At 40.2% G+C, this 11,578-nt stretch overlaps 2 protein-coding genes across 3 annotated transcripts in view; both read left to right on the forward strand.

Moving 5' to 3' along the window:
* Positions 1 to 7,141, forward strand: part of UBE2G1 (ubiquitin conjugating enzyme E2G 1) — a 56,224-nt gene extending 49,083 nt beyond the window's left edge. For both annotated transcript variants that reach the window (XM_015562445.1, XM_015562446.1), the window contains exon 9: positions 4,180 to 7,141. The gene's annotated coding sequence lies outside the window, so the exon portion shown is untranslated. The remainder of the gene's footprint in view (positions 1 to 4,179) is intronic.
* Positions 7,142 to 11,395: 4,254 nt separating this feature from the next.
* ANKFY1 (ankyrin repeat and FYVE domain containing 1) overlaps positions 11,396 to 11,578 on the forward strand; it is a 71,713-nt gene continuing 71,530 nt past the window's right edge. The window contains exon 1 of the mRNA XM_006761480.2: positions 11,396 to 11,459. Within this exon, the coding sequence (XP_006761543.1) occupies positions 11,450 to 11,459 (10 nt within the window). The 5' untranslated portion in view covers positions 11,396 to 11,449. The remainder of the gene's footprint in view (positions 11,460 to 11,578) is intronic.

Consider the following 11,578-nt stretch of genomic DNA (forward strand, 5'->3'; position numbering starts at 1 on the left):
GTTCTATAATCGAAACTCTGTATCAACTCCAGCTCTGAGATCCCAGCTCACTGAAAGCCGGTTTCTGGTTTTTTTTTTTTAGCTTCTATATTTGTTAAAATGTTTCAAACTGCAGGCTCAGAGGCCTGCAAGGCAGGTGGGAAAGTTGGTTTCCTGCGTCACTGAAGCAAGCAAGCCTCATGTTAGTTTCAAGCTGCCTGGCTGCCAGCCGCCATCTTGGCTGGCTGTTGAAATGGATCTGTATTATGTGCAGCTACATTTAATCTGTTTTCACTGTTACGTAGTGGTTTATTAGATAAATTACCTCTCTCTTCTAATTTCTTATTGCATTTATTTTCCAAATTATGGCGGGGGTTTTTTGCTTGTTTATTTTGCTTTGTTTTTGCTATTATAGAGAATGTGGCTATTCTTGTTTCTTGCTGCACATGTACTATGTTTTTCTTTAGTGTGCATACCTATGGATGGAATTGTTAAGGGTATATACTATCTCTGATTTCTGAAGAGACTCAGATCTACTTTTTGATCTCGTTATAATAACCTGAAATGCTGAAAATTAACTTGACTTATTGCTGTTACCACCAGATATAATAATAAGCTTATAGTCTTAAAATTATTTGTTTTTCATCTTGTTTATATCCTTTTTATTTTTGCTAATAATTTTGTTCTTATTTCATTATCATTACATGTAATACCTCCATCAAATCTAGTCAGTGGTCCATGTCTTTTCCCTTCTTTAACTCTTGCTTTCCACCACCTTAGATCAAGTTCTTGTTACTAGACACTGCCTTAGTCTGCTAGCTTTGAACATCCTTCATGCCAGCCTCTACTTCATCCTGAGTATTTGTTCTGGATACAGCTGCATATTGATCTCCACAAAGCTCAACTCATTGCATCGGTTGGTTTATGAGTATGACAAAATCTTAGGAACAACAGACACACTCAGGGTTTTTACCCATATCATTTTCAAGTTAGAAAAGGGCTTGGGGACAACAAAGAATTGATGAGGAACAAAATAACATATTGAAGCCTAAGCTTATGTGTGATTTTACCTTAACAGTACTTTAAAAATTTAGGAAATAACGAAGAATTTTATTACTTTTACCTTGATAATATATTGTAAGTTAGATAAGTACTAATGAAGTGTCAGAAACAAATTTTATAAGGGATTATATATTATCTCCTTTACTAGTGGGACTAGAGTTAATTTATGCTTATAACATTCACATCTTTAAGATATATTTATCGCCCTAACCGGTTTGGCTCAGTGGATAGAGCGTCGACCTGCAGACTGAAGGGTCCCAGGTTCGATTCCGGTTAAGGGCATGTACCTTGGTTGCAGGCACATCCCCAGTAGGAGGTGTGCAGGAGGCAGCTGATCGATGTTTCTCTCTCATCGATGTTTCTAACTCTCTATTCCTATCCTTTCCTCTCTGTAAAAAAAAGCAATAAAATATATTTTTAAAAAGATATATTTATCAAACTCTGACTGATCTGCGTTAGTTGGTTGGGCATCATCCCATGCACCAGAACATTGCAGGTTCGATTCTGGTCAAGGGCACATGCCCAGGTTGCAGACTTGATCTCTTGTAGACACTAAGCGAGAAACATACCTTTTTATGTCTGATCTAACTGGCTAAATTAACTTGCAGAAGGCAGCCAATCGATGTTGCTCTTACATGATATTTCTCTCCCTCTCTCTAAAAATCAATAAATTATTTTAAAAAAGAGATATACCTCTCAAGATTAAAGTTCACTTATCAAAAATATAGAGTCAAAAAATGTTGAGTTAAAATACCTCATTACGTAGAATAAGTTAATGAAAAACAGTATACTGTTACTCATGAAACTAAACTAATTACTATTTTTAAAGGGTATGGAAGCAATAACTGGAAATCTTCACTAATATAAGTCAGCACTGTCCACACATTAATAACAAAACAGCCTTCTTTAAAGTTGCAAGTACTCCAGATATATTCAGTATGCATATTGTGGCAGCTTAGAGTCCTTAATAGAATTTTAAATGAAATTAATGCACTCTTTTTTTCCAGTGATTAATTTTAGTTACTATCTTAGTTATGCTACTGTTAAGCTTGTTTTTTTCTATACTTTTAATTCAATATTGTCTTTTGATATTTTGCTAGCTCAATAATATATATATCTGCTTTCTTTTTTAATAGTTGCATATTATTTTATTTTTATATATTTTTTATTTTTATTGATTTCAGAGAGGAAGGGAGAGAGAGAGAGATAGAAACATCAATGATGAGAATCATTGATCGACTGCCTCCTGCATGCCTCCTACTGGGGATCGAGCCCACAACTTGGGCATGTGCCCTGACCAGGAATTGAACCCGGGATCCTTCAGTCCACAGGCCGATGCTCTATCCACTGAGCCAAACTGGCTAGGGTGAAAGTTGCATGTTATTAACAATTAAGATTTATATCTGAAATGAGAGGTAACACCAAGAACAGGAGACACACTGAGCTTATTTCAGTTCTTGTTAATGAATATTTGTTAAATGCCTACTATTTGCAAAGGCATGATAGTTACATAGATACATTATCTACATTATCCTGGCCAATTAAAAAGCCGTTAATTTAGCCAGTTAGATCAGACATACAAAGGTAAGGTTAAATCACATTAAAAACTCCAGTGGGAGTAGAAGCAGAGTATGGTTTTGATAAGTCAGCACATGCCTAAGTACTGAATGGTTACGATGGTTAGGACAGAGATTAGACATAGAGGTGCTGGTGACATTGGAAGTTTCCAGAGTAGAGGTGAAAATTCACTTGATGTAGGGAGCAGTACTTATTAGGGCCAAGGACAGCATCTTGTATAATTTCCACACTGAGGGACGGAAGGAAGAAACAGACAGAAACATGTGGGCTGGTTGGCCACAAGAAGGAGAGTGAAGCATTACTGACCTCAGACAGGGAGTGGATGTGGATGGTCACCAATGCCAGAACATAAGACAAAGAATCCTATATAATAAAAACCTAATATGCTAAGTGTCTGGTTGTCCGTTCAACCAAAGTGTAATATGCTAATGATATGCTAAGGCCGCTCAATCGCTCGCTATGATGGGCACTGACCACCAGGTGGCAGACACTCTGACCAGTTGGTTAGCATGCTACTAGGATCCGACTGATTGGGGCTGAGCAAGAAAGGCCGGACATGCCCTGGAACCCTCCTGGGGTCCCTCCCCAGCTGGCCAACTTCCCGCATCCCTCCCCAGCTCCGATTGTGCACTGGTGGGGTCCCATGGCCTAGCCTGCACCCTCTCACAATCCAGGTTTGAGGGGACCCCGCCCCCCCCCACACACACAGGGGTGCATGAATTTCGTGCACCGGGCCTCTAATAAGATATAAGAGTCAGTTTTGGTGGAAAATCAGTGAATTGGTGATATGCAGGGCAGGTGAGAGGGGAGAATTGTTTTCTACTAGTATACTTAGTGCCAGTTCAGTATGAATTGGAACTTTTGGAAGTATCTGTGTGAAAGTAATGGGAAAACTTCTTGATACTAAGCTGTTTTATTATTTTTTAAAATATATTTTATTGATTTTTTATAGAGAGGAAGGGAGAGAGATAGTTAAAAACATTGATGAGAGAGAAACATCGATCAGCTGCCTCCTGTACATCCCCCACTGGGGAAGTGCCCGCAACCCAGGTACATGCCCTTGACCGGAATCGAAGCCGGGACCCTTCAGTCCGCAGGCTGACGCTCTATACACTGAGCCAAACCAGTTTCGGCGATACTAAGCTGTTTAATTCATGGACTGCTTTCACTTAAGAATGGCTAACCACTACCCCTGAGCGAGTACTTTTATTGTCTGTGATATCAAAAAGTGTTTTTTATTTGGAAGCATACTTGTCTGCTCTGTATTTTTAGGGCCTTTTAATAAAATGTGTGACTTTAACAGGTGGATATATGGTGCTTGGGCCAAATGCCCTAACCATTGAGCCACTGGCCATGGCCGGAACTACATTTAAATTTTATTTACTATTATTTAAATGTAAAGTGAAGTGGCCATATGTGGCTCCCATATTGGACAAACACAAAGGTTACCTTAAAATGAAATTAATTTGTTTTTAAAGAAATAGCATGTGAGTAAAAATTTATAATAGATTCTTTTGTAATTTATAAATTTATTTTATAATGCTGTTTATTTTGTTGTAGGTCTCCAATCGAGAAACATGGCACTGTTTTTCCTGCACTCTACCCACCTATTGCTGGACTTCTCTTGTAACAAGTTGGCAAACACTGGCTGGAACTGGGCTGCAATAAAACATGCCAGTATCAATGCTGACAAGAGCCTAACAAGTGCCAACTTACAGATGATTACGTATTTTGAATTCTAATGAACTGTTTTAACCTTCAGGAAGAATTGTAAAGACCTGTACATAGCACAACATGATCCGGATAATATATATACTGTTCATGTACATCCACAAATACACCTTGTACCAAATAATGCTTTCTTGTAGTAGAATAAGAATCGTGTAAATTCTAAAAGATTTTAGCAGGTTTTCTTCCCCTACTCATTGTTTCTTATGTTTTAAAAGACTCTTTAAAGCATGTCAGATGAAAAGCAATTAGGATGAAAAGTTTCCATTTAATTTCCTTTAAACCATTGAGGCTTCATTAAACTCTTTCCATTTACTAAAGTTTGTATCTTCTTTGTTTTGACCCACTCCCCTTTGTGTTTATCTCTTCTATCTGCCAGAAGGTTTTCAAATCATTTAGTTCCAATACTGAAATACTAAATAAGCAGTTACTTGATTTTAATGATGACTTCGGAGGAGTGGTCATCACTAGGTGCTTTGTCCTTTTTGTATTCTAGTTGTACCCATCACTTGGATTGGATGTAGCAATAACATTTTTTGGCTGTTGAGAGCTCTTGAACTGTCATTATTCCTAAGAACTAAAAAGAGTTGGTTCTGAATTCAATTTAGTGAAATTTACCCCAATTATATAAAATTCTGATTTGGTTTTATTTTTGCCCTCCAGTTACCTAATGTTAAGGTTGGATGACTAAAGCATGCACAGCTACAGGCTTTCTACTTAACTTCTGGGTTTGCTATTAAAAATGCTATTTACCCTCATAACCTTAGCCCTTCATATTTCTTTGCCTCTATTCTTCTATACTCAGATTTTTCTCACTTATTGTACAAAGAAATTGCGATGTATATTTTCATGTAATTTGATTTTGGAATTCTGTCACCTTATGTAGTGAGTTCTTCCAAAATATAATTTTTTTCCAATAATTGTCAAGTCGTTGGCTTTTATTGTATTGAATGAAGGTTATAATACTGAATGCCAGAGAAGTGCAGTTTAGAAAAATCTCAGGTTGATTCTTTATGCAAACAAACTCTTAATACTTGAAAATCACATAACCATGACAGTATATTTATTTGTCTCTATCTAGATTCTGAAGTGAATCTCAAAGCATTACAGAGGTGTAAATTCTTTCTGTTTTGACATACAGATTCTGTCACAGTGCACTTGGATTTTATTACTGTTTGAGTATAAATATATTTCGTGAGTTTTCTAAAACAATTTCAGGAAATGGTAAAATGAGCATGTCCAGTGTTAAAGGGAGGTCCAGATTCCTCTCTGGTGTGAGGTTGGGATTGGGAAGTAGTTTTTGGCAGATGAGGGATAGAACTTGAGACAGTACCAGATGGGACATGGTATTTGTGAGAATTGGTGCATCTCTGCTCTGATGAGTTTGGAGAACTATTTTGGCAAAATAATGAAAGGATTCCTGCAAGTAGCCTAGTCCTTTATGAACTTTGCATGTCCTTTTTTAAGCAGAAGTAAAATGGTTAAGGACGTAGTCACCATAGAGAGTGATTTTTCTAAATCCCAGGCTGTTTTCCACTCTGAAGCATTATAAAAACCCATAAATGTGTAATGACTGAATGTGAAATTTTTTATTTTATTCATTGTGGCCCAAATTTCTTTAAGAACTTTCTGACTTATTTTTAAGACTCTTAAGAATTGTTGCCCCTGTCAGTACTGCACACCTACCTGGGACTTTGAATGCAATCCCTTTACTCTTAAATCAGAAATTGTTCACATGGTGGTGGTTGTGACAAAATGAAGTCTGAATTTTGCTATCCTGTTGCAAAAATTCTGCCTAGCAATCTGTTGAGTTTAAAACCTAGTGATTTTGGAGTGGCAAATGACCTAGTAACTCAGGGACAACTATTCTTGAACTTTTAAGTGCCACTTTAATTCAGTTACTTTGGTATAATCATATGTGTTTAGTTTAGATCTAGAGGGGAGAGCCAGAAATGAGTGCACCTCTCCACACTCCTTTCCACCTGGTGCCCTGGCCATGCTATAGATGGAAACACAGGCCTAGATAGATGTTTTGACTTTTCCTCTGTCAGAGGTGTCATCTGTGCCTTTCCAAGAGTTCATCTGACAGTGTGAATTTAAATGCCTCCATATTTGTTAAATCACACTTGGGTGACACTGATCCAGGTGGCTGTTGTCCCACCAGTGCCTTGCCGTTAGTGTGAGGTGAGTCCTCTCTGCTTTAGGAAAAGGATTTTTCTCCCTAACCTTGTGCCAACTATTGACATCTCCATAGTCATGGATTATAGAACTGTTGGCTGCTTCCTAAATTTATTCTAAGTTCTTGTAAAGGCTTATAGACTTCAGTCTATTCATAACAGGATAGATGATGTCAGTGGCTTTTTGGCCTCTTTGTAAAGAGTTTAAAATCCATATGAAGTTGGTTTTACCTTGTTATTTATAAGGTAATATCTTTGTGAGGTTATTCCACTGGTTGTGTGATCACTTGGGTGTCATAGTATTTTTTAATGGCCTTCATTCTTAGTTGTGAAATTTTATCTTACACTCACTCACCCTTTACAAATCTGCCTATTTGGGGTTGTGGTGCCTGTGTATCTTTGCCCGTCTGGTCTCCAGTTGGTGGAATTTCCTTTTGTACTGCCACTTCTCAGCATCTTTGAAATTTGACATAATGTTGCTTCATTCCAGTTTTAGTTCTGTAATTTGTTGATTGTATTTAACTGTGAGTTCTGTTTTGATGTTTACTGTATTGTAAAGCACCTCAATCATGTGATGGGGGCTCTATAAATCAATAAATGATGACTTAGAGGCTGTATCATGAGCTATTTTGGTTTTAGGATGCAGGTCTCAAAAGCAAGTTGTGGGATTCTTTTTATATAAACAGCCCATGATACCAAAAGGTCCACAAGGGGAACCTTGATAAAAAAATTTTTAAAACTTCATTTAAAGAAGGAACCAGAGGGTGGGAAGTTAACTTCCAACCTGATATAATGGTCTTAAATTTTCTAGTAAAGGACCAACCACCCTTCTTTAATCAGAGTTTTCTGTGATGCTAATTTAGAATCTAAATAAAATGAGCACATGTTAGAGCATTATCGGAAATTTTGTCTTTGGTCTAAACCGGCTCTACCATAAAGATAAGCAAAAGATGAAGGACCCAGACTCAAATGTGAACTGGAAGAGACCACAGGCACCATCTCAGTCTCCCTCGTCCCTCTTTTAAACAGATGGACACACTTGGCCCAAATCTCTGCACAGGACCACTTCGTAAGTTAGTGGCAAAAGAGGCAACATAGTTTTGTTTTGTTTAAATAGGATGTCAATTAAAAAAAAAAATAGGATGTCAATATTCAGCTTCTTACCCTACATTTTTTACATATAGTTCAGTGTTAGGTGTTGAAAGCTTGTTTGTGTTGATACAAGTTGCCAGTGGCTATGAAGATCTCTTCCTTACAAACAGAAAACATGGAGCTTAGCTTGCTTTTTACAAAGCAAGAAAATCCTTGGGAGCTGTTGGGGAAGATTGGGAGTCATTTTCCAAGTTTAATTTCCCTGGTAAATATATTTGAAATAAAATTATTACAGGAGGGCGTGAATAATGTTGCTGAACACTCCGTTTTATGCATAACCATCTACTCAAGGTTCATAGCAAAAAGGTTTTGTTTGCATGCTGCTGCCAATGCAAATGAGGTTTTAGGTGTGCGACTGTGTGCCAGGCACTAACTGGGCTTTTAGTAAAGACCAGTTGATTTTCTCCCAACCTCTCAGAGGGTTGTAACCATGTTATTAAATTAAGTTTTTTATTTTCTGGGGGATTGCAAACCTCAACAGGATTTAGTCTGCAGAGCAAGTTATTTCTAGGTAAAGTATTTTTGGTCACTCAGTTTCAGATATAATCTGCTAGGGTAGGATTAGGCTTTTTGACTCCAGTCATCGCATCACACTGAGCTATAGTGAAAATGATTAAAGAATTCTGAATCCTATTCACATAGGTGGAATGAATTGAAGGAAGAGGTTCACAAAAGGCAGCCATATCTCAGACATAGGAGCTGCACAGAAAACCCTGGGAAAGATACTTGATTTTTCTCTCCTGCCAGCAGTATTAGGAGTAAGTGACACTTGTGACATCTCATTTATCCCTAAAGAGCACCAGCTCCTATTTATTGAGGTTCTACTTTGTGACAGGCTTGTGCTAGGTAGGCTACATAAAGGATCTAGCCAAATTCTTACATGGATCCTTCAAATCTCATAAGGAAATAAGTTCAGATAAAATTGTCAAGCAAATTTCATGGCCAGGTTTCGGTTCCACAACCTTCCTTACGTGCTGGGTGTCGTTATCCCTTACCTCATGAACATCTTTTCAGGGTCACATGGAGAGTGGATGTGTTGAGGCTGGTACTTGAACTCAATTCATTGGACTTGCACCAGTCTGGGTCTAGCAATGCCCTTCCTCCTCCCACCATGTTATGGCACTGCCTCCCCAGAAAGTCTGTTCCCTTGTGCTCTTAAGACAGTCAGTATTTATCCCTTCTGTATTTCATGTTCCTTGCCCGAGACAATTCCACATTACGTTTCTATTAACCTGGTGCTAAACCATTCGTAGACCAGCTGCTGGGTCGGGGTTTTGTATGTAGCAGAGCAGCTCCCTCACTGCAATCTATTGAAAGTCAGCCCTTGACAGAAGGGTTCGTAAAAAGAAAAAAAAAAGTTTCTATTAATCTGATAGAAAAACCTGAATTAGGTCTTAAGATGAACGATGTTTTCTAGTGCTCAACATTTTCAAGATGACAGTATTTCAGGTCATATCTATTGTAGCTCCATCCAAGTCTGTTGGGTGTTGTAGTCGCTGAGTACTACAGATGGTTTCATTTACAGGCGTTAAGGAGTCCTCTAGAGCTCAGAGGACTCATGCCAGGTAGAGCCCACTCAGAAGACAAGGGCCCAGAGACAGGGTTGTGTGAAAGGTGTTCCTAAAAGGACTGCTTTTACCTGTTAGAGGGCTTCTTGAAGGTGGGTTTTGATGAGGAGGTAGTCAAGCCCTTGAGTGGATTAAATCTCTTAAAGGGACAGAGGGAGGATTTGAAGTTAGGAATAAACACATGCTCTCTAGGGAAAAAGTTGTCATCAAATGCTCTAAGGGTCATGACCCTTCAAATCATTAAGAACCATGGATTCTAGTCCAACTCCTTCTTGAAATAGATGGATAGATGGAGAATCAGATGACAGTGTAAAGCTTGCAGGGACTGCCCATGACCAACACAGGAAATCAGTTGCAGAGCCAAACTTGAACCCAGTTCTCCAGACTCCTGGTATAGGTCACAGTGGTAATAACTCCTCAAACATTCTGAACAGCTGCTGTACGCCAGACACTAATTAGGCTGGTGTAGGTGAGGCAAAGGTAAGTCATATGCCAGTGATGGCGAACCTATGACACGCGTGTCAGAGGTAACACGTGAACTCATTTTTTTGGTTGATTTTTCTTTGTTAAATGGCATTTAAATATATAAAATAAATACCAAAAATATAAGTGTTTTACTATGGTTGCAAATATCAACAAATTTCTATGTGACACGGCACCAGAGTTAAGTTTGAGTTTTTCAAAATGCTGACACGCCGAGCTCAAAAGGTTCGCCATCACTGTCATATGCTGTCAGACCAGACATCAGTCATGTCCCCACTTTTATGTCATTTTATGTTGTGACCCAGACAATACTTGTAGGGTGCTGTTAAGATAAAACAGATGAGGCTGCTTGGTCACCCTGATGGCCCCAAGGGCTCACCTTTTGGCACACTTACAACCCATTCTTGACAGCCAGGGAAGCTTTGCTCTAGGACACTTCCATCGAACCTGGCAAGTATAGTATTCCCCTCGCCTTCTTAGTCTAAGGCAGTGGTTCTCAACCTTCTGGCCCTTTAAATACAGTTTCTCATGTTGTGACCCAACCATAAAATTATTTTCGTAGCTACTTCATAACGGTAATGTTGCTACTGTTATGAATCGTCATGTAAATATCTGATATGCAGGATGGTCTTAGGCGACCTCTGTGAAAGGGGTTGCGACCCACAGTTTGAGAACCGCTGGTCTAAGTGCTGCTTGCTCAGTGCAGCTCCTCTAAGCACCTCCCTACCCGTACCGCCACATCTTTAGTTTCCCCGCCACAACTGGACCATCATTTCCCCGGGCATCTTATTCTTCCACATTTCAATACCCTCTTCCCTCCCATCTCCCAGGTGTCTCTCAGTCAGAAGTACTCTTCCTCAAAATTTTAACCCATGACGCCGTTTCCCGTGATCTGAACTCCAAATTCCTCGTCCACTTCGCTCACTACCCACTAATGCTTAATCCTGGTAGCACCTAAAACTTCTCCAACTTCAAGTCCTCCCCCTTTTCTGTTCTGACACGCTCATCCTGTTCTCAAATCCTTCCTTCAGCCCATCCTCTCTGACTCTTACAGCTTTAATTAAAGTAGTCTCAAAAAAAGTACATATAGGAGACACTGAAACCAGGACTTCCAACCTGTGTCCTCTCCCAACGTTTCTTCATTCTCTTCTGGTTGGTACTCTTGCCTACAAACTTCAAACATAACATCGATGTCATCCAGCGCTCGCCCCGATCTCCCTCCACCCCCATCTATGTCCCCATGTTTTAGTAGAATAGCAGTGACTCCCTTTTGCATTCGCTTGCAGGGCATCCCGCCTCCCCAGGGACCTAGAACCATCTTTAGCCTTTCCCTCTCCTTTGGCTCTTTTCTCTCAGGCTCTCATATCTTTACCAACAAAATCTAAAGCCCCCCCGCCCCTCTCACGGCCAAGTGCTCCCAAAGAGGAGTCTACGCTGTCCATCCCTTCCAGGGCCCTCCCTAGGGAGTGCAACATGATAGAGCCAGGTCGGTGCCTGATCATCCCCGGTTTCGAAGGCACTCGGTGAACAGAGACAAGCTTTCGGATCTTCCAGCGTCCGGCTACTCCCTCCACTTTCATTCACTGCTTTTTCACAAGCTAGGCTCCTCCCTTTGCCTTGACTCCCAGGACTCTCGCGAGACCTGCGGCCTCTGTTACGCGCCCGCCCCGATTGAGCGGCGCACTTCTCGCGAGGCTGCAGGCAGGGCCGGGCAGGGCCGACATGGCGGAAGGTAGGGTTTTTATGGAGCCGCGCGGGACAGCGCGGGAGCTGTGGGGGCGCTGCGGGCTGCGCGCAGCAGCCCCGAGAGGGGACGGCGGGACGTGGTCGCACGGGGTGCGGCGGGGGGCG

The sequence above is a fragment of the Myotis davidii genome, unplaced genomic scaffold (genome assembly GCF_000327345.1).
Source record: "Myotis davidii unplaced genomic scaffold, ASM32734v1 scaffold638, whole genome shotgun sequence".
Taxonomy (NCBI): Eukaryota; Metazoa; Chordata; class Mammalia; order Chiroptera; family Vespertilionidae; genus Myotis; species Myotis davidii.